This window comes from Rhinolophus sinicus, linkage group LG01 (genome assembly GCF_036562045.2).
Source record: "Rhinolophus sinicus isolate RSC01 linkage group LG01, ASM3656204v1, whole genome shotgun sequence".
Lineage (NCBI taxonomy): Eukaryota > Metazoa > Chordata > Mammalia > Chiroptera > Rhinolophidae > Rhinolophus > Rhinolophus sinicus.
In genome coordinates, this window is record NC_133751.1 from 159,090,370 (window position 1) to 159,118,240 (window position 27,871).

General features: G+C 34.0%; 2 protein-coding genes across 5 annotated transcripts in view; one reads left to right on the forward strand and one right to left on the reverse strand.

Annotated features, from left to right (window-relative positions):
- Positions 1-87: 87 nt before the first annotated feature.
- Positions 88-27,781, reverse strand: CIRSR (corepressor of RBPJ and splicing regulator). Its single transcript, XM_019727470.2, has 10 exons — positions 27,597-27,781; positions 23,583-23,677; positions 21,182-21,255; positions 20,596-20,606; positions 20,442-20,506; positions 20,010-20,058; positions 18,722-18,839; positions 3,502-3,608; positions 2,292-2,377; positions 88-1,099 (listed from the first exon to the last, which is right to left on the reverse strand). The coding sequence occupies exons 1-10, from the start codon at positions 27,666-27,668 to the stop codon at positions 373-375; spliced, it is 1,404 nt and encodes a 467-aa protein (XP_019583029.2). The 5' UTR covers positions 27,669-27,781; the 3' UTR covers positions 88-372.
- SCRN3 (secernin 3) overlaps positions 27,745-27,871 on the forward strand; it is a 45,082-nt gene continuing 44,955 nt past the window's right edge. For 3 of the 4 annotated variants that reach the window (XM_074338219.1, XM_019727471.2, XM_074338220.1), the window contains exon 1: positions 27,745-27,859. The gene's annotated coding sequence lies outside the window, so the exon portion shown is untranslated. The remainder of the gene's footprint in view (positions 27,860-27,871) is intronic. The other variant, XM_074338223.1, reaches the window with a different exon arrangement.

The following is a 27,871-nucleotide window of genomic DNA, read 5'->3' on the forward strand; positions in this document are numbered from 1 at the left end:
TTCATACTAGTGAATTTCAATAATGATTACACTTTAAGGAAATTTGAATCTTAAAATACATTTGAATTGAAAAAAAAATTATGTCCGTTAAACTATACATTCTTTTAATGATGTTTCAGAACAAAGAAAATGTCACAGTTATATGGAGTTTTTATCTGGTATAGGGCACAAGAAACATTTATCAACAGAAAATATTTTTATAGCCCCCAAATAGGTTACTTACAAATATATGCAAAGTTCATTCTTACAGGATTCATGTAGTTTTTGTACTTGATATGGCAGTTTACAGAGATGGAAAACTAAACTAGAGGTTTTTTTTTAATTAGAAAGACAACGGTACATAATATATTCAATAAGAAAGAGGAGATATTTTTATTCCCAGGTAATTGTCACATGCAGTCTCTCTTTATTCTCTCTACTTCTGCTTCGTTCTCTCTGTGTCACTCTAATATGCTTATCTCCTGAATTCTCTCTGTGCAGTTTTTCTCCTCTGTATCTATCTGTGCAATGGCTTCTGGTGTCATTTCTTCCATTTTGCTCATCACTGGGACTTTGCTGTGGCTGTTTCCTCATTTCTGTTTGCTTGTAACTACTGTGACTTCTGCTCCGGCTTCTCCTGCTCCTCTTACCCCTGCTCTGGCTCCTGCCGCTCCTCTCATTTCTTTCAGATCCTCTCTTCTCTGGGCTGTAGTTATGGCTTCTGGACTTTTTCACAGAATCAGAATGGCTCCATTTGCTAGTCTCCCCAGAACTCTCTTGTTTTAAAAACCTAGACTTTTCCTTATCTTTTTCCTTGTTACTGTGACTGCTAGGAAGTTCTTCATAAAGTTTTCTCTTTTTAGACTTGTCCTTTTCTTCAAAATCACTGTTGTTATTCCTTGAACTTTTGTTTTTCTTTCTTTTCTTCTTTTGTGTTGTTTTTTCTTTGTTGTCACTCTCACTGCTGCTTTCTGAAGTCTCACTAGAGGATGATGAGGAGGAGGAAGTCGAGGAGGATTTGTTTTTATGTTTTTTGTGTTTACTTCTGCTCTTCTGAAGCTTTTTCTTCTTTCTATCTTTCTTCTTTTTCCTTTTTTTCTTCTCAAGTCGATCCAATTTCCTATTGGGAAAAAACAGTAACAGACTATGTAAAAATAGTTCTTTCATCGACAATTACAAAGTTTTGAATAGACAATATATTTTCTTAGAAGCTATTAAAAGTGGCATTTAAATATAAACATATTCTTTACTTTGTTAAATGACCACTCACTGTCTTTTAAATTATTCACGTCACATATACATTAAGTTTAAATTTAAAAAATTAAATTCATTAAGCCAATTCTCTCTCTATACTTTGCACAATAGTAATGACTATTTTTTAAACAATTCTTAATCAGAATTTAAAATTATGTAACACTAAATAAATGGTCATCTTGACCTAAAGAAAGGTTTGTAACATTCATTAATTGGACCTACAACAAACTATATAGCTATAATTAGATAAAAATTTAATTTTATGTAGGTACTATTTTAAACTATGGAAATTTTAATCAGTATTAACATTTTCAAAATTCAACAGCATAGTCTCCAGAAATTCTGAATGAGAATACACTTTGCATTTTTTATACTCTTTACTTGGTTATATAAAATAATTACATACTAGTTTTTAACAATGTTTAGATTTATAAATAATTAGGACAATTCTATTAAGACATTCTGAACTTCTAAAGAGTACTTCACATTCTCAGAAGAGTAACTTGTTCATATATGTTTGAATTACTCTGAAACAAAAATGTCTTCACTGGGTTCTGTCCTGCCATTCTCAAAACTCTATATACTGAAACATCAAGAGCTCCCTCTATTGGACTCAGCAGACATTTCTTGGATGCTTTAATCCACAGGTAGTCTGTTTAATAAAATTAGTATTTACCTTAAATTTAAGCATTTTTCAGCATTCTTGACAAAATCTTACGAAACATAAAAAGAGCAATACATGGCCCACAATATTTTCTAAGAACAAACTGTAAAGATATATAGAAATCTATAACAAGTAAAACTTACAAATAAACCTATTTCCAAATGTTCTGAAAACTGCAATGTTTTTTGTGTTATAATTGGAGTATATAATCTTACATTCATTTTCATATTACTGAAAGAAAGACAAACTTGTATTACCATGGCTGAAGAATAAATCATTAAACAGATGTGATGTGTGGTTTAAGTAACTTTTAGGATCAGAGTTGAATATGATACTAAGATGAAACACACACAAAAAAGTAAGTGAATCCGTTAAAGATATACTTTTTAATTACCTGAGAAGTTTCTGCTTTTGTTTGGTTGTTAGTGACTTTAAAAATTCGACTTCTGGATCTTCTTCACCCTCACTTGCAACGTATTCCTGTTAACAAAGATCATTAAATTGCTAGATTGCAAAACTAGTTATCAAACAGGAAAGAAAACATATGCAAATAAAAAATTCTGTATTCGGGACACAGTGTAGATGAGTGTGATATTTTGGATTAGAAAGTGAGGGGGGAGTTAAAAAGTGTTTGTAGTCTACCTGTTAAGGAGGGTCATTTATGTACTTAAGAGGTTAAGACGACAGCTTTGCCAGCATAACAAACTATTAGGAGGAGGAGGATAGAGAAAGACAGATAAAACTTTTATAGTATGGCTTCTACTTTCTATCTCTTGAGTTTGAATAAATACTTGAGGGTTTAAATATTTTATTTTAAATTTAATGAAATATTAAATACTAAAACCAAGATGATCATTAACTTTTCGGGAAGGTGAAAACATCCACAATTTTGGCCTTTATAAATTCAACAGTACATTATCAAATATATGATCAGCAAATACATATCAAATACACCAAACAGTACAAATATATGATTATATTCGAGGTTATATGAACAATTCCTAGCAATGTTGGAAAAGTAATGTGCCTCTTTTCAGAGCAGTATAAGTTTAAGCAATGGTAGTCTGGGCTGTAGTCTCAGTTCTGTCTTGAAATAGCCACATGACCTTAGAGAAATCACTTAACTTCTCTAGGCTCCAGTTTCCTCATTAAATACAATAAATGGTTTGCATTAGGCTACCTACAACCCTTTAAACGCAACCATTGTCTAGATCTATGTACAGTTAAATAAACTAATGTTTAAAATATTTTCTTTTATTTTAGGTGTTTTCTTTTATACACTTCTTCTCATTGGTTCTATTTAATATCACTTCAAGGGTAAGTTAGCGGAAAGGAAAAAAAAATGTTATCACCAGTTCAGTTAGGAATTTCATCCACATAAACCCAGAGGAGCAGTTTCATTTATTAAAATATAGGTTTAAGAACAATTTCTCATTTATACTAAAATAATAAAGAAGCAAATCAAAATAAATTTTAGGCATTTTCTTTGCTCTATCTTGCTTTCCTATGGATATATGCATATTGGAAAACATTAAGTAGCAATTCACAAGCAATCACATTTAGATTTATAGACATTTTCAGCTTACTGATAAAAAGATCATTACCTGTGATGGATCATTTGCGGTCAAGTTTCTCCCCAGTACATTTCGTTTCAGTGCAAACCCACTGTTTCTCATCTCCGCTATTAGCTCCGAGGGGTGCATCGATGGCCCTGTTCACAAAAATCACAGTTTGAATGTATCATTTATATCTCTCTACCTTTTTCGGACTCCACAGTAGGAATGTAGTTGAAGCTTTGTTAAGTAAAATCACAGCTAAATCAACTCAATAATCTTCTGCTGAGCAAATAATCAGATATGATTTTCTAAAACAGCAGTCTGGAGATTCAGAATAGAAAATAATTGCATTTTTCTTTACGTGCTAGGGGATTCTCTTCTTATGTAACTTTGTCATATTGAAAAAGATATATTTAGATGTTACCTGCTTGGGAGTTTTTAGTATAAAATAAAAGCAAAATGCTAAAAACACTGCAATTAAACTTTTAATAGTTATTCTCTTAATATGAATTCAATTTAAAGGAGATACTTTTAAAGGTACATGAGCAATTTATTATATTTCAATTTCCAATTCAAAATTCCTCACCCTTATTTATCAAATACCAATACTGAATACCTTGCCATGTGGTTGCTAATTATCAACACACATACACACACATGCTACGGGTATGGTTACTTTAAGTACTTCAGTTAATCTCACTCACACACACACACACACACACACACACACTCATGTATATCTCCAGAGTTTGATATTTCTAGTTATTAGCGTGGGATTGGTGACAAGCAATTTAGGCTGGCCATAGGTGTATATGTGTTACATTTTTCACAAGATGCTGTTTCCACTTTTGCAAAATCCTAAATTGAAAAGGGAGCTATTTTAGTTGCATAGTATATACTAAAGATAAATAACATGCACTAAAGACAGATTATAATTAAAAAACAAAATTTTTAAATGTTTGTGCCTTTCCCTCAAACATAATAATGTTTACATAAGGTAGGAGACTCTTTTTTCTTTCATATATTCCAGTTTCATTTTGTTTTCCCTGAAGTTAGCAAATGACAGTTCATGAAAGCTATTTAAAATTTCTGGCCTAAATCATCCACACTGGCTTAAATGAACTATACCAGGCAATGCATCTGGAATGTAAGGAAAAATAAGACAATTCCTGCCAACAAATTCATAAGGGAGGTAGGGGATAGAGAAAGATCTAGAAAATGATTTTCTAGTTTGTTGATTAAATACTCCATCTATTTCTTTTTCTTTTCACTGCTTTATTGGTCTTTTACCACTATTTGCATGTTTACCTACATATTACCATGGAAAACACATGGCAATAAAATTCAAATTTGTTCACTTGTCAGTGGCATCTTTGGTAAAAATTTTGGTTGGAAAAATTCAGGTGTAGATTTAATATCTTTTACTGGACTCTATGGGCTTTGCCATTCTTTTTATATTACTAAGAACAACTTAAAGTTGGCTCTAGATATTAGGGAGATAATAGGAAAAAAATTGCCTATTATTGGACTATGAGAAGTTATTAATAATGTGATGCTTTAATTTATTGGGGAATAAAGCCTTACTTAGTTGAAACAAAGCAAACAAAAACACCATAAAGCAGCATCTTATTTCATTAATATATAAGACTTCTGATTTTTTAAATATAAGATATTTAATTCCTATGGATTACTTTAATGACCTTTTTATTATCCAATTTGGTTGAAAATATTGATAATAAAACCTTAAATAAAAGTTGAATTTTAAATATTAACACTGGTTGTCTCTAAGTGGCATAAAAGCACTAACACATAATTAATAGCTTTAAATTAATTAGAAAATATTCACTTTGGTGGCTTCTCAAATTTTACATGTAAAAACATAATTTTATAAAGTAGAAAATGTCTTTTCTGAAGTGTCAAAACTACATTTCCTTGTCAACAACTGTTTTGGATGTCAAATGAATTTAGAAAGCAGACATACTAAGCATTAGGATAGAAACCACTCCAGTAAAGGATCAGAGAGTTTGGTCATTATGAGGAGAGGTTACTCATTTCATCAGTTTTCATCTAAAGATTTTAAATAAGACGTTTTAGAAAACATGCTTTTTACATTTTCATTACAATACTTTCAACTACTTCGAGAAACTGCTCTCTTTCTCCAGTCTGACTGAGATGATACAGATCATGAAATAAACATTACTCATGTAGCATTTATATTTCTCCAAAACCTCAACTGAACTCTGTGCATATGCTTAGCATATACTACCACATTTTAAGACAGTGCTTAGAGAAGTACCTGACAAAAAGTACCCAATAAATACCAACAATTATTATTTTTGCTAATAGCTATAAAACTTTTGATTATTTTATATCTTCATAATTAAAAATACTCAAATAGTAACATTTTTCAAAATCCAGTCTTATTCATATATTTTTGTACTTTAAACCTTCTCCTCCTATTACCAAAATTTCTGGGTTTGGAAGATGTGACAACTGGGGTTTAATTAAGATATATTTAGCAGGATATCTTTATACTTTCATGCTATTGTGACAATGGCTATGTAGAGTTAAATTGACAGAAATGACTCAAGCTCTCTGGGAATTCAAAATTTAGTTGATATAATAGATTATATAGATATATTGAAAAAAATTTTACAAATGTGTAAATTATTACTTTTATTTATGGTGCCTTAATACTTTAAATTACAGCTGGAGTTGGGATGTTTGGTTTACTCTTAAATTTGCTATGGCAGAATAATTTTAGATAATTCAGAAAAAGGGGACTTGTTTTAAAATGTAGATTTGTGAGGGCTCCTTTCTAGATCCTTTCAGTTAGGCTGGGTTAAGCCTCCATAGCATGAAAACGAATGTTCCTACAAAGACAGGACCACTGAAGAAACTGTTTTTAACACTCATTAATTTGGAAACTTTCTTTGTTGTGATATAGGTAAACATCAAAATACTGATTGTGTCTACGGTATTCAGTGCTATGTCTGGATTAGACCCAGGCTATTTTCTACTAGAAAAATATGAAATCAGTCTCAGGAAAAAAAAAAATTCCCAAGAAAGTGAATTATGCTGTACAAAGTTAAGTTTGTAAAGTGTTTAATCTATTGACAGCATTCATTTTTATAGAACTAAGCAGAAGCGATGGAAGATAAAAAAAATGGACCACGCACAGTAAAATTGGTATTTTATCAGAGAATAATATGGGAAATCAAAAGTTATGGCGTGTAGGCCATGTGGGTGACATCACAGTTAGAGGACAGCAGTCCCAGGGGAATCCCACAAATGGCACAGGAGGAAGACTAATGCTGAAGGCAGACACATTTTGTGTTTCCCTGTTAGCACTAGGTCCATCTGCTCTTCCTAAGGACAGATGTATCTTCCATTCAAAGTTCATCATTTCTTTTGAATGAAGAATTGCCTTCTCTAGTTTTACGGTATTCAGTGGGAGAAGAGGGCACTGAGCTGTGGGTTAGGCAAGGCTGTGTTAGAAATGCCTTTCCCTCCTTCCTCCAAATTTAAAACATTAATTTAATTTAATTTATAGGATGCTACTGTTTGCTGAAACTAAACTACTATTCCTAAAGTGAATATAGTTTTGTTTGCCACTGCAGTGGTGATCATCTTTTTCCCTTCTCATTGTGTATTTTAATAACTTCATACTATGGAAAATTTCCAACCTAGAGTGAATAATGTAATATACCCTATGTACTCATCACACAGCTTTAACATTCTTGTTTTATCTATTACCTTCAACTTTTTTTTAATAGAGTATTTTAAATGGAATTTCAGATATATAAATATCTAACAAATAAGGACTGTTTCTTAAAAATAAAACCCAAACACCTTTATTACACCTATCAATACTGACAGTTTTAAAATACAATCTAATATCCAGTCAACATTCAGATTTCCCCAATTGTCTCAAAAGTATCTTTTTATAGGTGGTTTGTTCAGATTAGGATCCAAACAAGGACCACACACAGCAGTTGGTTCATATATTTCATAAGTCTCTCTCTTTTTAACTGACATATAATTGACACATACTTTAAGTCTCTTAATCTAAGAAAATTTAGCCACCTTCCCCCTCTTCCTCCTTATTACTTTCATTTGTTGAAGAAACGGGGTCATTTTTCCTGTTCTGAATAGTGATGTCATTTACTACGTTCTTCTAGCCCTTGTTTCCTATAGTTAGATCTAGAGGCTTATAATTAAGTTATTTTGGTATTTTTACACCACATACTGTGGGGGAATATATGGGAAGTCTCATAAAGTTTGAATTCAGGAAATGACATGTGAAAACAAACACATTTCTGGCTAATTAACTAGACTAAGAAAAAAAGGCTGCGATTTCACCTGGTATGCTCCTGCTTTCACCATGTATTTATTGTAGTCATAGCAACAGTGGTATAACCTCAAAAATGCATGTTTTAAAATAAACCCCCAGACATTATCACAAATAAAATACATCATGATTCTTACGTCCATGGAAGTACAAACTTCTTTCTTTCCTAAAGTTAAATTGATTGAATCTAGTGAAAAAGCCACTCCCTGTTATTAACTGTAAAAAAGACACTTAGAGGTAGTAGTTCTCATATATGATCGAGAAAAGATCTGTGTCTGGTGGGAATTATCAAGAATTACCTTACACGTACATTTGATTCCTAATATTACCTAACCTTTTTGCTTTTAAGAAAGCTTATAGAAAGTTATCTCAAAAAAAGACTAAAAAAAGGGGCACAGTAGGAACATACAGCACAAGTTCCAGGGAAAAAGTGAACAAAGCTATTAATAAAGTGTGTGGGTGATTTTTATTTATATAGAAGAGAATGTTTTATGTATGATTTTCTAAAGGTTATGCAAGAACCAATTGTACTGAATTGTAATAAAACTGCTCCATACTGGGAATTTTCCTGACACACTGCCAGTTCATCTTAGTGGAGGCTGGAAACAATAGGGTTTCTCATTGCCCTTATCCCAAGTTCACACCGAAGGCAGCTAATTTGGTCTCTATTAAAACATACAATGTAAAGGAAAATTAAACATTTCATTTTAGTCTGTGTCTGGAAAATACACAAAAGCAAGGAAAGATGAAACTGTGCTTATTGTATGCTAGTAGAAAATACTGTTTATTAAAAACAACCTAGCTTTACAGAACTAATACAGCTAAAGATGTAAGACATATTTGGTTATATCTTTAAACTTACATTTTCAAATTAACTTATACACAAATACTTCACTGATAATACACCTAACTATAAGAAAGTGAATTCGTAACTCTAGAGGACTAAGAAAAATTATTTGTTATATAGTGATGGAGGGAGACCAGACTTTGGGTAGTAAGCACACAAAGCAAGATACAGATGATGCAGTATAAAATCATACAGATGAACTTATATAATGTTATTAACCAATGTCACCCCAATAAATTTAATTAAAATCTGCATTGTGATAAACATAAAGTATTAGAAGTTAGCACTATATTTTAAATAAGATGAGAATATGAATGATCTTGAAAAGTTATGCAACAACAAACCTCAAAAATATGTTGAGTCAAAGAAATGAGACACAAAAGAATGAGTACATAGTGTATGATTCCATTTATATGAAGTTCATGAACATGTAAAACTAATATATGGGATTAGAAATTAGATTAGTGGTTGTGGGCGCAGGAGGCCAACTGGGAAGGGACAGAGTGTATTTTCTAGGGTGACTGAAACGGTCTATGCTCTGTATCTTGTTAGAGAAACTGGTTACATGGGTGCATACATTTGTCAAACTCAAGCTCTCCACTTGAGACCAGTGTGTTTTACTTAAAAAAGTAAAAGTTACACATGATATTTTAAATCAGTCAACAGTAATTACTGTTATGCTATTATAAACTCTCAGTACATTTCTACATTGTATTATCTAACTATGGAGAGAGCCCTGCATGGGGAATTTTAACCTTTTCATCCCTAGTACTCATACAATTCAGAAATTGACTTTAAAAATCAGTATGTATTATTGAGGGCTTACTATTTTATCTCATTAGGTACCTGAGAGAGAAAGAATAGAGAACTTGGGTTTCTTCCTTCAAGCTTGTAATTTCTGGGGAAAATTAGTTCACATGAAAGAAAAGGAAAAATATAAATTATAAATTTGTGTTATAAATGTATATTCAGAAGAGGATGATAAATAGTGATGTTCAGAATAGTTAGCAGAGCCTTTCCATTCACTTACTAAACTATTATTTACTAAGCATGTAGACTGTGCAAGGCATTGGAGATACAAAGGCAAATAGGATACAGTCCCTATTTCAGAAAAGCTTATACTTGCTAGGAAAGAACTAGAAACAGTTTGATTTTCAAATTCTCATAGGATTTAGGAAAAGGTAAAAAGTAGGGCATTCTAAGTGAGTGGAACATGACGAAGGTTCATATTAACTTCATTAGTTTGATATGAGTAGAAGAATTAATATTTACCAGGAAGACTACATTTCATTCCTTTTCCCAGGTAATCTCTAGCTAATTTCCTTTACTTGAAGCTGGCAGACCTTGAGTAGATGGAATGATGTTAACAGGAAGTCATGTAAAAGAGACTTATGACTGTGATCTGAGAACTGTAACACCTCTTTGAGATTATGGGAGGTGTAGCCTCCACTAGCCCTACATAAGCCTTTAATACAGAGCAGAATTATTTACTGATAGGATTGCAATAAATTTGTTAATGTCAATGGGATTTCAAGGCATAGCCACTCAAACAACAAATTTAATCATAGAATTATAATACTGCTTATAAATAGTCAAAATGACTTAACCATTGGTAATCACTTAAAATAAAATAGCCAAAATTTAAAGTACTAATCAAGAGCATCATTTTGATCTTTGAAACTCTATGACTTGACAAGTTTAGTGAATCTCTTCCGTAGGTCAGTATTTCTTTTCAGCTAGCTTCCTCATGCATTAAAAAAAATTTTGGTTTCTGACTGATTAACTACATATGATAAAGGAGAGAAATGGTGCCTAAATTCACTTCTTTATTGTGAAGTTAATCCTGTATTTATTAGGTTTTGATATTTGCTTATTTGGGAGTTTAGCTTTAATGAGATTCTGGTAACACAAATACTTTTTTCTGCAGTAGAATTATGTTGGCGGATTTAAAAAATTCTGCCATCAGATGCAGGGCTCTAGCAACTATGATAGTAGGATTCAGCTCCTTTAAGGAGTTGCATGAGGTAACTCCGTAACAGATTCAGGGGAATCTGCCAGAAGGACAACTAAGTTTACCATCTTTATTTTACAGAAAGTCCTTTGAGAACGCTTCTAGGTGTCTTTATAGCAAGGCTTATGATCAGACAATTATTTTGCTAAATTTTCCAAACATATTCTCAAGCAATAAAAATGCCTTCAACATGAAAGGTTGTGGGAGCATGTGGGAGCTCTGTTACAGAACACTTCTATTAGTATAAAATTTTTCAAGAAAAATTAAATCAAGACTTAGGGAAAATTAGGTAAGGAAAAGAACATTGATATGCAAACAAATCTTTGCAACAAGTGTAAAATAATATTTTCCTCAATTTAAGCTATTTATTCATTTTCGTATTGTTTAAACACACTAAAAGCTATGGTGTAAACAAGACTGGATAGAGCCACTTGAAACATTAAGTACCTATCATCATTTTAGCCATTTGTGGTGTTGCTGGATCTCACACTGAGGCATTGTAAAAAGAAATTTTGTACACGGTAAGATTATCTATCTAGTGACATCATTGGGAATTTGAAATTTACTTTTATTAAATGTGTGAAATTTGCCATATTACCACATTGAGTTAGTTCCAAATATTTTTGAAATTATGGCTAAGTTTTAAAAAATAGCAAAGTAACTTTAAATATATAGCAACTTAAGCTTAAAAAAACTGAAAGTCAAATAATTAGTACAATGGGAAACTAATGTTAACAAATGTGGACTCAACGTTTATTTACTTTTATGTTGCTTTTACAACGTTTGGGTTTCAATTCAATATATGGAGAGCCTGAAAGTCCTTCCATCCTCATGATAAGAAAAAAGCTGGAAAAGCTGAAAATCAACAAATCTTAGCTCTATCACAGAATTGAGGTCACAGGGAAAATGGCGACAGGGAATCACAGTTTACCAGGGCCAAAAACCATCAATGGAGCCAGCAACTGGTAGGATTACTTAAAGGATGATTGACTATTATTGGAGACTAAGCAAGAACTAGCTTGAGAGACTGAAAACTCCTGGGGGCCCAACCTTAACGGGAACCCCCACACTTCTGTGAGTTTTACTTCCAGATGCCCTACAAGGTTCTCACTATGAACATCAAAGAACAATCCCCTTGTACTTCCCTTCCAACAGTGGGAAGGGAAAAATAATCATTTTGAAATACGCCCAGAGCATTTTGTTGTCTTGAACAAATGCTAACTCTTAAGGGAAGCTATTTTATCAGAGCCTAACCAACATGGGAATAAAAAGCTGAGAAGTAGGGGGAAAAAGCTAAGGAGTACCTGTAAAGGTTACAGCCCAGGGGCACGGGCTAACTAAATAGAAGAGTGAGACCTAGGCATATCTCACTAAAAGAGTGAGAACTCTCCCCAGATCTTACCACCACATCAACAGGGCTCCTTTATGGTAACAAGGGATTACGACTGAAGAAAGACTCTGACTCTTAAACGAGTCTCTGGGGAAACCCAAAGGTAACAGGGGAGACAAAAACAAGGACACTAGAGGAAATTTTAGCCTCTGACATCTACAACAACAACAAACAGTAAACCCAACCTAACTCCTAGCCAGATAAACATGAAACCTCACACTAAAGGCCTATTTACCTCAGTTCCATCTACCTGATACATCACGATGTCTGGCTTTCAACAAAAAATTTAGCAAGTATGCTTAAAAAGCAAAAACTACCGTCTGGAGAGACAAAGCAAGCATCAGAATCAGACTCACCTATGATGGAGATTCTGGAATTATCATATTGGGAATTTAAAATAACTTAAGATTAATATGCCAAGGATTCTAATGGAAAAAGTGGACAACATGCAAGAACAGATGGGTAAACAGAGCGATGGAAACTCTAAGAAAGAATCTTAAGGAAATGCTAGAAATAAAAAATGCTAATAAAAATTAAAAATGTCTTTGATGAGCTCATCAGTAGACTGGAAATGGCTGAAGAAAGAATCACTGAGCTTTAAGATATGTCAATAGAAACTTCCCAAACTAAAAAGGAAAGAAAAAGAAAATGGGAGGTGGGGGGAAGGAAACCAGACTATAGAAGAACTGTGGGACAATTATAAAAGGAGTAACATATATAACAACAGGAATACCAGAAGGAGATGAGAGAAAAGAACAGAAAAAATACTTGAAATAATAATGGCTGAGATTCCCAAGACTAATGATAGACACCAGATCACAGATCCAGGAAGCTCAGGGAACACCAAGCAGGAAAATAAAATCTACACCCAGGGAATATCATATTTAAACTGCATAAAATCAAAGATGAAGAAAAAATCTTGAAAGATGCCGGGGGGGTGGGGAACCCCTTACCTACAGAGGAACAAGGATAAGAATTACATCAGGCTTCTCTTAAACCATGTTAGCAAAAGAGTGAAAGAAAAACCACCAACACAGAATTTTGTATCCAGTGAAATTATCCTTCAAAAGTGAATGAGAATGAAGACTTTCTCAGACAAACAAAAACTGAGGAATCTGTCACCAGAAGATCTGTCTTATAAGAAATATTGAAAGAAGTCCTTCAGAGAGAAGGAAAATGACATAGATCAGAAACTTGGATTTACATAAAGGAAGGAAGAGCATTTGAGAAGGAATAAAAATAAGATAAAATAGTTTATTTTTCTTATTCTTAAGTGATCTAACAGATAGCATCTTGTTAAAAATGATAATAGAAGCAAATACTAAATGATTATAGCTTATGAATAAGTGAAATATACGCCAGCAATGTTGTAAGGGACAGGAGTAAAGAATTGTGTTATATAATAGGAATTGGTTTACTCTTTAGAAGGTACTGGCATTACTTGTGAAGTGGTATAGTGTTATTTGGAAGTAGACTTAGATTAGTTGTAAATATATATTGCAAATTCTAGGGCAACCACTAAATTAAAAAAAATAAGTATTGATATGCTGAGGAAAGATAACAATTATATAAAATGCACAATTAAAATCAGAGAAAGCAGAAGACTGTAAGACAAAAAAAACAAAACAAAGAACAAGGGCAACAAATAAAAAACAATTATAAATATGGCAGGTCTTAATCCAATTATGTCAATAACATATTAAAAAACAAGACCCAACTACATGTTGTCTACAAGAAACCCACTTTAAGTATAAAGACAGATAGATTAGAAGTAAAGAATGGAGAAAGATATACCATGTTAACAGTAATCAAATAAAGTTGGAGTATCTGTATTAATTTCAGACAAAGGAGATTTCAGACCACGGACATTGTATCAAGGATCAAGAGAGAGAATTACATAATGAAAAGGGGTTCATTTCATTCTCCAAGAAGGTTTAACAACCCCTTGTGCATGCATTAACAAAAAGGCATCAAAATATGTGAAGCAAAAACTGATACAAATGTTTTTAGAAATAGACAAATCCACTATTACAGCTGAGCCTTCAATGTCCCTCTAACAGAAACAGATCCAGCAGACAAAAAATCAACAGGATATAGTTGAAGTGAACACCATCAACAAGGTCTAGTTGATATTTATAGAATATTTCATCCAATAACAGCAGAATACACACTCTTCTCAAGTTAATATGGAACATTAACCAAGATAGTCCACATTCTGGGCCACGTAACATACCTTAACCAATGTAAAAGAAATCAGACAAAGAATGCTCTGAGACCAAAATGGAATTAAACTAGAAACCAGTAAAAGAAAGGTAGTGAGAACATCCTTGAAATATTTGGAGATTAAACAACACACTTAAATAACACATGGGTCAAAGAAGTCTCAAGAGAAATTAAAAAATATTTTGAACTAAGTGAAAATGAAAATACAACTGCTGTGTAATAAAAAATTTGGCTGGCTTTTGTCCCCAGTTGCCGGGAGTGAGCCTCTATCTAAATCCTCGAATGACAGGATTATCTTTGTTATTCGTGGTGAAACCCAATATAATAGTTTATGTTAATGAGGTGATCATGGTGAACCCCTACATAGGTTATACTATGGAGATGACTTAGGATAGGGCTGGCCACACCAGAAAGACTAACCCTGTGATTAGAGGGTTTGGTCTTTGAGTCATATAATATCAGCCTGACACCTGGGAAAGGGAGAAAGGCTAGAGATTGAGTTCAACCACATGGCCAATGATTCCATCAACCATGCCAACGTAATTAAGCTCTTATAAAAACTCTGGACAGCTTGGGTGAGCTTCCTTGGTTAACAATAAATACTCTGTGCATATTGTTGCAAAACAGTGTGTAAGGAGGGTGACATGTCCAGACAGATGCCATGGGGAGAGGACGCTGAAAAGTAAATATTTTTGGGTGGGGGAAGGTGGGCAATTTTAATTGTGTTAAAATGTAAAATTTAAAGGCAAAGAAAGGGATGTTAAAACCACTTTCTTTACTACATGTTTTATGATTCCATTTATATGAAATGTCCCTAATAGGCAATCTAAAAAAAAAGTAAAATGTAGATTAGTGGTTGCCTAGGGTTGAGGGAGACTGAGGGCTGGATGGTGAGGGCTGAGGGGTGTGGAGTTTTCTTTTGGGGAAATGAAAATGTTCTAAAACTGACTGTGGTGATGGAGGTGTATACAACTCTGTGAAAATATGAATTCAAAGCCATTGAACTGTACACTTTAAATGGATGAACTGTATGGTATGTAAATTAACTCAATAAAGCTGTTTAAAAAAACACTTGCTCAAGAAAATAAAAAGACAAACCACAGACCGGGAAGAACATTTGCAGAGACATATGTGATAAAGGACTATTATTTAAAACATACAAAGAATTCTTAAAAGGCAACAATAAGAAAACAACACAATTTAAAAAATGATCCAAAGGCCTTAACAGACACCTCACCAAAAAGATATACTGATGGCAAATAAGCACATGAAAAGATGTGCTATCATATGTCATCAGGAAAATGCAAATGAAACGAGATACCACTATATACCTATTAAATGGACGAAATTCGTAGTACTGACAATGCCAAATGCTGACGAGGATGTGGAGCAACAGGAACTCTCATTTACTGCTGGTGAGAATGCAAAATGGTATCGCTATTTTGGAAGAGAGTTTGGCAGTTTCTTATAGAACTAAACACATTTTTACCACATGATCCAGCATTCACGCTCCTTAGTATTTACCCCAAGGAGCTGAAAACTTATCCCCAAACGAAAACCTGCACATGCATGTTTATATCATCTTTATTCATAAATACCCAAACTTGGAAGCAACCAAGATGCCCTTCAGTAGCAGGTGAATGGCTCAATAAACTGTGGTACATCCAGACAATGGAATATTAATCAGCACTGAAAAGAAATGAGCTATCAAGGCATGACAAGACACGGAAGAAACATAAATGCATATTACTAAGTGAAAGAAACCAATCTGAAAAGGCTACATATTGTTAAGAATCCAACTATATGATCTTCAGGAAAAGGCGAAACTATGGAGACAGTAAAAAGATCAATTGTTTCAGCGATTGGAAGAGAGGGAGAAATGAACAGGCGGTGCATTAGAGGATTTTTAGGGCAGTGAAACCTACTCTGTATGATACTATAATGATGGATACATGTCATTATACATTTGTCCAAACCCACAGAATGTATAACACCAAGAGTGAGCCCTTAGGTAGACTTTGGGTGATAATAATGTGTCAATGTAGGTTCATCAATTGTAACAAAGGTACTACTCTCATAGGGGATGTTGAAAATGAAGGGGGCTATACATTTCAAGAGGCAGGAGGATACAGGAAATCTCTGTACTTTCTTTCCTGTCAATATTGCTGTGAACCTAAAACTGCTCTAAAAATAAAGTCTACTAAGAAAGAACATAAACGAGACAAACAAAACAAACAAAAAGATTAAGTGGAAGGCATACAGATATATCTAACTATTAAATCTATTAAGAAAGCTAAAAACAAAAACAAAAAAAACCTGACTTGCTTTGTTGAAAATCCCACTGTAGATTAAAAAATAATAATTAATGTCAACATACATCAAAAACAAGTGACAAATGGTAAGAGTCAATAAGAGCCACAGAGTATAGATAAAAGGCCAGTGGACAGCCCATTTACTTATACTGTAATATAAAAATATTTCATAAAAATTCAGTCACCACCGAGGCTTCCAAGTTTTACGTATAATTTTGATGTATCTAGAATGGATGAAAACTTATAAACTTAAGCTGATCTTATCAGTAGAAAAGATATTCTAAACCAGCTTAGCAAAAGAAGCATTTTGATTGCCTAATTTAACTTTGTAAAGGAGAAGTAAATCTTATAGCTGGTCTCTGCAAACCTCACAGCTGGAATATCCTAACAGCACCTTGCAGTTTCCAGTGATCAAAGTAACTTACTTTATATACTAAACTAAGAATTTCATAATAGAAATAATGCAACACCAGGGGGTACGGTTATCATGAAATAATTACACTCCTGGGAGATTACAGGCACAAGGCTGTACCCCAGGGGTGTGATTATCCCATGATAACCACATCCACTGAAATTGCCTTATTGCAAAAATAATCTCTATTCACTGTTGAGACATTATTCAATAGGTGATTTTTTAAAATGAAAAGATTTTTTAGCTTGAATCTGGATTCAAGTGGATTAGGAAATTGGCCAGTTTGCTTTTCATTGCATTCAAATTTAGAATACAATATTATTATTTGCTTTCCTTTTTCATACAGTTTCGATTTTGTTTTTGAGAAACGTTCAAGAGTTTCTATTAGTGTTAGTTACGTGGTACTGCTAAATTCAGGTCAAACTTAAAGGTATTAACCAAGCTATAGAATTTTAAGTAATTATTTCTATGTACAATTTTTAATCCATCTAAAATAATACTCATTTAAAAATTATAAATGTACAACCAATGTTAATATTTTGGTCTATGTCCTTTCAGGAATTTTTCTATCTGTACACTTCTTCTACCTATTCTGACATCCATTAACACCATTAAAGAAATAGTGTCAAACTTGATCATGGATCCAATTCCTAAACTTCAAACATGAGAACTGGCATCTTGAATCCTACAGCCTACATTTGGCTTGCTGGAAGGAAGCAGGATCTCTATAGAATAGGGGCTGAAGATCATATGCTGATTGAGGGTGAACCCTGGGCTCAGAGGTGGCTGTGAAAGCCATCGGGAATCTAAAGAGGTGCATCAGAGGCTTAGATGAGATGAGGATGGGGCTTCATGCCCAGAGCACTTGATTCAGTAGAGCAGCTCTGCCTTTATATGTTCTATATACTGGGTTGCATATGAATTTAAAAAAAATAAATAAATGATAAAAGTTTTTATAGTTGCTTAAAAATGCTGAAAATCTTTTGAGTGATACTATCATCCTTATTTTATTAATAAAATGAGGAGTTGGAAGCTCATAAAAGTGAAATGACTTACTTAAGGTTATAGGGTAAAGCAGGTTATTTCTATTATAATTTATTACGAGTTGGATAAGTGTGGCTGTCTCAATAATATACTAATAAGCCACTGAAAATTTAAGTTAAAACGTCTGTTTTAATATTTTTATAATAAACTAAATGATACAAACCAAATTAGAACAATTATTCTTAAGCAGACAATATGCAAGAAAATAAATAATTTTAAAGTAAAAGCAATTATAACATAGTTAATATCTTTTAAACTCAGTTTTGATTTTATCTTTGAACTAAAAAGAGGAGATTGTTAAGGCTTGTAGTCCAGGCTACTTTTGCAATTCAGGAGGACTTAAATAGGAGAAATAACCATTTCTTCCTTCTATTATTAGGTTACTAACATGATAAACTGTGTTTACTATATTTTCACTTTTAGAATCAAGTTCATTGGGCCCTTGGATAGAAACATTAAATTTCTAAAATACAGCATTTCAAATTCAAACCATATGATCCAAGTTTCCCATTAATCATCATATTTTGGGAATATGCCTTAGTTCAAAAACTGCAACCCAACCCAAACCAAAATAAAACAATATCCAGAGAGATTAAAAAAAAAATGTTATTTTTTCTTTTCTTGTTTGTCCTCAATATAAAATCTAAAACAAACAAATAAATCATGTCTAGTGCCTACCTGAGCCATCAGTGGGAACTGAACTTGCATTGATTCCAGAAAGACCAAACAAAGGACATTCTCGATCTGTGTTGACATGACCCCATTTGTGACATTTAATGCACCTCACATTTCGAACCTGAGAAATAGTGAACGATATTTTGGATATTAAAAAACTAAAATCAAACCAATGTTCAACTCCCTACTCCTTGGCAGAGTTTAAGTTAAATTACTCTTAATTTTTAAAAGGTCTCCAGGGGATGGAGGCAGCTGGATGGCTCAGTTGGTTAGAGAATGAGCTCTCAACAAGGTTGCTGGGACGCCAAAGATTGAAAACGGTGACTGGATTTGGAGCTGAGCTGCGCCCTCCACAACTAGATGGAAGGACAACGACTTGGAACTGATGGGCCCTGGAGAAACACACTGTTCCCCAATTTTAAAAAAAACAACACAAATAATTAAAAAAAAAAAATCAGTTTAGAAGGAAAAAAAAAAAAAGAAAGATCTCCAGGTGAAAAAACTGCATAACTACAGAGGGTGCCAAAAAATATATACGCATTTTAAGAAAGGAAAAAACTGTATTAAAATTGTAATACTCAATATATACTGATAATAAAAGATGAATACAAGCCATGGGTATACATTTTTTTGGCACTCACGGTATAGTTGGTAATTTAACACAAAAACTTAATTATTTTACTATAAATTCTACCTAAAAGCTAAGCTAAATCCTATTTCTTTTTGACTCTTACTTGGTGGAGATAAAACAATGTTATCCAGAAAGAAATGGTAAAATACCAAAAACGAAGTATGTCATGGCTTAATCGATTTCTTGAACCAGGGGTTGACAAACGTTTTGTAAAGGGCCAGAGAGTGAATATTTTAGGTATTATGGGCCAGTGATCTCTGTGGCAAGTATTCAACTCTGCCCAAGCAGCAGGAAAACAGCCATAGACAATATGTAAATGAGCAAGCATGGCAGTGTTCCAAAATTTTACTTATAACAAGGATCTGGCTCTCTGGTGATAGTCTGTCCTGGTTCTAAATAGGTTTACATCTTTTGTTGACCGTGTGCTAATTCTCCAAATTCCTTGAAAACTGTAGGGATCGTTATCATAACCCTCACAACAAAACTTTGATTCCTACCTTTATCAGTTTATTACATTTAATGTTTTCTCCCCTACTTCTTCTATTATCTGATACAAGTAGAAACATCAGAGCCCCTTTTCAGCTTAAGTATCTTTTGGACAATATAAAGAAGTATTTATTAAATAAAAATTATTCTTACACAGTAAAATATGTCACTTACCTGAATACCAAAGGGCTGATCTCTGATGTTCATGTCATCTTTGGCATATCTATTAAGTAGAAAAAATGTACAAACACAATATTAAGAATAATGTAATAAATTAAGCAGCAGTTATTCTGAAAAAGTCTTATAGTTCCAAGTACATGACAAAATGTATAACTGCAATAAAAATATAGAACTATAAAATCTATTTAGTATTTCCAAACATCACTGTTATTATGTGTCCAGTCTGATGATTTGTAATTCAAAAAAAAAAAGGAAAAAAGAAATAAAACTAAAGATTACGATCAAGCAAATTAGTTGCATATGATAAATCACTGAAAATACTTTTTCATATCAGATGCCTCTCTACTTAATGAAAAGGGCAATGTAAGATGGGAATATCAGATAAATTTAATACGTATTTTATCTTAAAAGAAAACCAGTTCTTACTTTTCTCGTGGGGCTCCTTTCTGCCATTCAAATTTGTATTCGGTCTCTCCTTCCGTTTCTTCTTTCTAAAAATGTTCATGAAAAAGTCTTTCAGTTTTTCCATAAAATTACAATCCATTGCAAATAAATTCAAACACAGAAAACAGTACTTTACCTCTTTGTTTTCTTGATTGCATATCAAAAATATGGGGGAAAAAGATAGGTCAAGTTAAAAACTTTATAAAAATTTATCATGTATCACATACCACACTAGAATAGCACGGTATTTAATTGTAATTTGTAAGAATTTATTGGTTTGACTGTTTTTCTTCCATAAAATTCAAATCACAGAGGGATAAATACAATATTAAATAAGAGATAGTATTTAATAAGCACGTTAATACCTAATTTTTAAACTTTTACATTTTTCACTGACAGTGAATATTATGCTTTCTATTTAGAAAAATATTCAGTAAGGACTAAAGATATATACATAAATTATAAAAGAATAAATACACCTCTGCTAATGTTGAGACTTTTTTCCTTTCCAAAGGACAAGTTATGAAATATTAATAGATTAGACAAATATTTTCAGTATTTATTCTACTGTATTGATTACAGTATTTAAAAAAAATTCTTTCAGAATAATACCAATTTTAAAAGATAAAGAGCAACTCTGTTACAAAGTGTCTGCCATAACAGTTCTCAAACTTTAGATGCAAACGTATCAAAGACTTAAAAACAGGAAATGAGGTGAGTACCTTTTTTAGCTCCTGGTGGGGCTTCATACATGAAATTAAGGCCATTCTTTACACGTTCATCTCCCATAAGCAATCTAAATAAAATAAGACATAAAGATAATTTTATGCAGGAGGAAAAAATTTACATAATAACTGTCCCCCAATCTCTAAAAACCCTAAGGGAATTAAGATAAAACATTTTTGTTAGAGATAAAGTTCCAAAACTTAACTCCACTCATTACATGACATCTGAAGTATCTGAGTCCATAATGATAGAAATGAATGACTAAATAAATAACTAAATGAGAGAAAGGGAAAATTCTCCTTTCCAGAAGGAATCAAATTTAAAAAACGTAGAGGGAACGAGAGAAATAGAAAATCACCATTAGAATACCACAGTAATAATTGATACAGGCAAAATCCACCAATGAATGCTAAAATTAGTGGGTAACAGGTCCAGGAGAAACAGGGTATTTGTTTCAAATATTTATTAGTTACATAGGAAAGAAAAGTAACTCTTTTTTTAAGATAAGATAAAGAATAAACACACTACGATCTGTTGCAAACCTACTTTTCCACCTCCGGTATTTCTTTATCGATCTAACTCAACTGTTTGACTGTTTCCGCAACACCCTCTCTATTTTCCCATTGTGCTGATATTTAACAAGCTTTTACTATATGTAAATCAGGGTTTCTCAACAGTGGTGCTGTTGACATTTTGGAGTAGGTCGTTCTTTGTTGTTTGGGGGTGCCCAGTGCATCATAGGCTGTTTTTCAGCATCCCTAGTCTCCACCCACTAGGTGCTGGTAGCACCCAACCTGAGTTGTGACAATCAAAAATGTGTCCAAACATTGCCACATACCTCCTGGAGGGCAATAGCCCTTGGTTGGGTACCACTAATCTAAATCTTTATCATTCTCTGTAGTTCTGCTTAAATGTCACCTCTTTCACAAAGTCTTACCTTGTTATCCCAGATGGAATTATTCTGTCTTAGGTTAGCATGCTCTAGTTCTTAAAGCAGTGTGTTTTTAATACATCAATTACGATATTCAACCTTGAACTATATATCCGTTACTAGATTTTCTTGAGGGAAACTATGTATCACACTTTTATAGGTCCCTACAACACCATGTGTTCTCTTGCATGAAGTAGGCACTCAATAAAATTTAAGCAGATTAAATAAAATTAGTGAGAAAAGTACTTAATTGAATTAAAAGTTTTATTTCCTTAATTTTGCTCTCAATATACTATATTATATTTTAAAGAGAGTATTTAGTAGTAACAGTTTAGTATTCCTTTACTTAAGTTCCATATTTTGATGAGAAACAGGACGGAGTGGAAGTGAGTGTATGGTTACGTAACTAAAGCACCACTATTCACTTGCTTGATTAACCAAGAGAAACCAGCTTCAGGGTTAGACTTGCAAATACACACATAAAATGATAATAGCAGTCTCAACAGACAATTAAATCAAGAAGAGGTGGTACATGTCCACAATGGAGTATTACTCGGCCATAAAAAGAGTGAAATCTTGCAATTTGTGACAACATGGATGGACGGACCTAGAGGATATTATATTAAGTGAAATACTAAGTTAGACAGAGAAAGACAAATACTGTATGATTTCAATTATATATGGGATCTAAAGAACAATATAAACAAATAAAAACAGAAACAGACTCATAGATACTGAGAGCAAACTGATGGTTGCCAGATGGGAGGGGGGTTAGGGGACTGGGTGAAAAAAGGTGAAAGGATTAAGAAGTACAAATTGGTAGTCACAAAACAGTCACAGGGATGTAAAGCACAGCATAGGGAATATAGTCAATAATAACTATGTATGGTGTCAGGTAGGTAGACTTATCAGAGTGATCACTTTATAAATCACATAAATGTCTAATCACTACACTGTATACCTGAAACTAACATAAAATATCACATGTCCACTGTAGTTGAAAAAAAAATGACAATAGCTGAAGGGTAAGTACTTTCCTGGAACAAACCAATGAAGAACTCTAGCTAGGATCCTGCCATTAATAGAACAATGACATGCAGGTCAAGTAGAGACAATTCACTTTGCTTCTAGAAGCTGTCCTGTGCATCTCTTCATTTCAAAGTATTTTAAAGAAGTGTCTTTGTGAGAGGTCTCAGTAGTTTGAGTGTAGGCTTTTATTGTTCTTCTAAGCTTTGCCTAAGTTCATCAACCGCATATAAAGTCATCAATCTATATTTTATGTGAATTATGAGTAAGGTTGGAAAAAGTGGCCATCTACAAATATGAGTAAAGATAGTTCACAAGGAATAGAATCTTACCATTAAGACGTTCAATTCAAAAAAAGCTAATTTAATATATGATTCAGTAAGGGATCATTTTCATGCAATTGATTATCCTAAAATCACCAGCATAATGGAATTACTTACCTATTATCGTATGATTCTTGTTCTTTAAGATATTGTTGCATTAATTCTTCTTGTTTCTTCTTATCATATGATATTTTCTGTTCTGCCATCCATACCTAAATTAGTGATATAAAAATTAAATTAAGTAGGAAGTTTGCTTTTCTTTTATAAAATATAAAATGCTACTGTATATGGTTTACAACATAATCTATTTTGCTCATAATGATGTCATAAAGTAACAGCTGAAAAGTCTGATTTGTGCCTTGATACAAGTCCTCAAGTCCAACCATTCAAAACAGCTAAACTTTCAAGCCAGAATGTCAAACTTGAGAACCACTCTGAGTACCTGTGGTACACCAGCTTCTTGCACGTAGTACCTGTGTCATTTCAGAGAGGAGAATGACCATCTCTCTACATGGACTATGTCTAGACTAGAAAACAGAGGGCACAACCAGTAGGGTTAACATGGATGCCAATGGATGTCACTGACACCCCAAGAAAGGAGAAAAAGGAAAGTAAATGAAAGATAGTTGTAGGAGAAAAGGGAAGAGACAAGAGAGGAAATAAAGAGATGAGAAAGAGATGCGTCAGATTTCTCAAGGGCACCAACACAGCAAGCTGAATGTGTCCCCGTGTGAAATTCTCAAAATCCTAACAGTGGTGAAGGGAAAAAGCCCAAAGAACTCATGAAGGATGTTTAATGAAGTTACTTCCAGGTTTAAAAGGTATCAATACCTTCCTACCACCTTTAGAATAAATGACCAAGTGTGTGACAATCATTCAAAACAAACAGTAATTCAAAACTTTCTCTCTAAACATGCTAAGTTTTAAGAAGGTAAATTCGAGAACAAATACTTATATTGATAAAACTATAATTATTAACTGTGGGTGGGGGCAGATAAGTGGGGGGAAGAGGATGTGGGACAAGACTGCCTTTATTCAATTTTAGAAGCAAAAAGGGGTAGTTAACATATTGATAATAACATTCTAATGAATATGAGTGCTCAGAATCTGCTAATGGAAAATCATACTAACTTTTCTGTGTTTAAGCTATTCATAATAAAAGGATGCGAATTGTATAAATAAATAATAGTTTGATATTTGGATAAGAGATACGTACAAGAAATAGAACGAGACAGTGATTAACTTTAGGGAGCAGGAAGGAAGGCTGGTATAATGGAATGCTTTACAGCAACTTTTGGTTTTAAAAAGTTATTCATTTTTTATTTTATTTTTGTTTTTTATAAATTTTATTGGGTAACAGTGTGTTTTTCCCAGGACCCATTAGCTCCAAGTCAAGTCGTTGTTCTTCTATCTAGTTGTAGAGGGCGCAGCTCAGCTCCAAGTCCAGTCGCCTTTTTCAAACTAGTTGCAGGGAGGTGGGGGGGATGCAGCCCACCATCCCACGCAGGAATTGAACCGGCAACCTTGTTGTTGAAAGCTTGTGTTCTAACCAACTGAGCCATCCAGCCGCCCCCAAGTTATTTATTTTTTAAAACTAAGTAACTATATTCACAGGTAGCCAATGTTATCCATTTCTTATATATCTATATTCTTCCAAAGATGTTGTAATGCACATATGCTAAAAGAATATATATAAAACATACACATTTTTTCTCTTTTCATAAATGGTAACATATACTACACACACACACCACACACACACAGTATGTATAAAATAAAATTCTGTACCATGGGAATCATTCCTAGCTCAGTAAACAAAAAAAGCTTTCTTATATATTTGGGGGAAGGGAGCTGAACATTATTCTATTGTGGGGCTCTACCATCACAACTCTGCCACCACAAATAACCCTATACACAAATAATGTCATACATGTTAAGCAGGGTTTTGAAGAGGATCACAATTTTGCCAAGGACAACACAAGGTAAGGTATTACAGGCAGAGGGAGCAACTAAGACAAAGGCCCACAGGTATAAAATAGGAATTATGTAGTTTGATATTACTGGAGTATAAAATCTGATGTGGAACAATGGCAGTAGGGGATGAAGAAGGAAAAATAAACTGGAGCCAGATTACCTGGACTTAATCCTATAGTATTTTAATAAGGAGCGGGAAGAGATCAGATTTGTGCTCTAAAAAGACTACTTTGTGGAAATAACCCAAATATTCATCAACTGATGAATGGAGAAATAAAATATGCTATATTCACACAACGGAGTCATTCAGCAATAAAGAGGAATGCAATACTGATACATTCTACAATGTGAATAAACTTTGAAAACATTATGCTAAGCAAAAAAAGCCAGTCACAGAAGACCATATATTTCATGATTTACATGAAATGTCCAGAATAGGCAAATCCACAGAAACAGAAATGTTAGCGGTTGCCTAGGGCTGGAGAAGAGGAAGTGTAAAGCACGAATGGGGAGAGACTACTAACATATATGAGTTTGTGTGTTTTTTTGGGTGGGGGGGTTTATGAAAATATTTTAAAATTGTGATAATTGCACAAGTTCATGAATATAGTAAAAACTACTGAGTTGTGTGCTTTAAATGGGTGATTGTATAGTATGTAAATTATATCTCAGTAAAGCTGCTAAATTGAAAAAAAAAATTTTGATTGCTATGTAGAGAATGGATTTGAAAAGAGTCAAGACTGGAGGCACAGAAACCAGTTAGGAAATATAACAATCTGGAAAAAAAATAAAAAAGAAATATAACAATCTAGGTGAAAGATGATGAGTGTCTAAGCTAAGTCACAGACAGCAGTGACAAAGAGATATTTGTGAGGTAGGATTAATAGAATTTATTAGCTGACTAGATAAAGGGGTGGTGGGAAAGTGCTGAATCTTGAATTCCTGGCTTAAATGACTGCACAAAAGATTGTGATAGATAGGAAGTGTAAAAACAGCAGATTTCGGATGCAAGTTCCACTTCGGATATGTTGAGTTTAAGATGCCTGTAGGATGTTAAGATGAAATTGTCTAGTATATAGTTGTGTTGAGGTGCCTGGAGCTAGGGGGAGAGATCTAGGGGGCTGTAGATTTAAGAGTCATGAGTGAAGAGGGGGGGTAGTTAAAACCATGAAATTGGATGTGATTGCTTAGGAAAGCATACAGAGAACAAGGATGAAACTCTGGGTAACACCTGTATTTTAGGAGCAGGCTAAGAATAGGTATGTGTATAGGGGCAATTAACATTTTATTGAGGAATAAGTACGTATGTAGGGGCAGTTAATATTTTATGGAGTAGCCCTCTATATGGTGGACAGAGTGCTAGGTGGTACTTTGTTTCAAAGCCTGTATCTATACCATTTTATTTAATCCTCATAACAATTTCACAAGTCAAGGCAACTGGTACTGATCATTCTTAATTTACAGTTAACTTATAGGTTAGGAGTCTGGGATCAAGGATATTAAATATTTTGTGCAAGGTCTGAAGGCTAAAAGTGACTGTGCTGGAATAACTAGAACCCAGGTCTAATTCTAATGCTCAGACTCTTCCTACTGCACCTCTGCTTTCCACTGCTATAATATTGAGCACGGTTTTTCTGTACTGCACCTAGTAGACATGTCATTGATTACTTAAAAAGCCAAACTTCAAGGTCATCAGACAGACACTACATTATCGGGTGGTATAAAAAGAGGAAGCGAGGGGGTGACTATTTTCCTTTTAGATCTGTCTTAAATAAATAGGGAGTTTTCTTTGTAGAGAACAGCAGCGCTCAGAAGTCGTGATTCCTGGGATCCCAAGAGACAAAACTAGAAGGTGCTGAGGGAACTAATGAGGAACCCTATTACCAGTCTTCGTAGCTTCCGGATTTACATTCTTGCTGACAAAACCGACAGAGCAGACGTGGGCCGCCGGTCTCCAGGCAGACGTTGAATAAACGTCGAGGGCCAGTTCTGTCAGCGAGTTTCTCAGCGGGGAAGAAGGGGCGAGAACACCTGGGCTTCAGGCCTGGAGGAGAGGCGACTGTCCTAGGGATCCTACGGACACCCCCATTCTCACTTCCAGCAGCCCGAGAACCCAGGCGCCCAGGGCCAACATCCTCCTCGGCTCCCCTTACTCACTTTTTTGATATTGGATTTGGAGGCGGGATGAAAGTCCTTCTTGCACATGAAATTGGCGAAGGATTTCCCCATCTTGGCGCCGAGCTCGCGAAGGTAGCCGCTAGCTGTGAACAACGTAAACAAACTCTCGCCGCCTAACCGGAACTGCGCCTCCCGGGGCACAGGGGACTTCCGGGGTCAAAGGTGACAGCTTCCGGCAACTAACGCCTGTGCCGGCCACTCTGCTCCCCTTTCCTTTTCTCTTTGGGTAGCTCCGAAGCCAGGTGAGGGGCGTG

What these genes read in the sequence shown, in the direction of transcription:
- CIRSR (XM_019727470.2), bottom strand. Translation starts at nt 27,668, where the DNA reads ATGGGGAAATCCTTCGCCAATTTCATGTGCAAGAAGGACTTTCATCCC. An exon ending in CCAAATCCAATATCAAAAAA is followed by an intron (nt 23,678 to 27,596) that starts GTGAGTAAGGGG and finishes TCACTAATTTAG; the next exon opens with GTATGGATGGCAGAACAGAA. An exon ending in CAAGAATCATACGATAATAG is followed by an intron (nt 21,256 to 23,582) that starts GTAAGTAATTCC and finishes TATTTTATTTAG; the next exon opens with ATTGCTTATGGGAGATGAAC.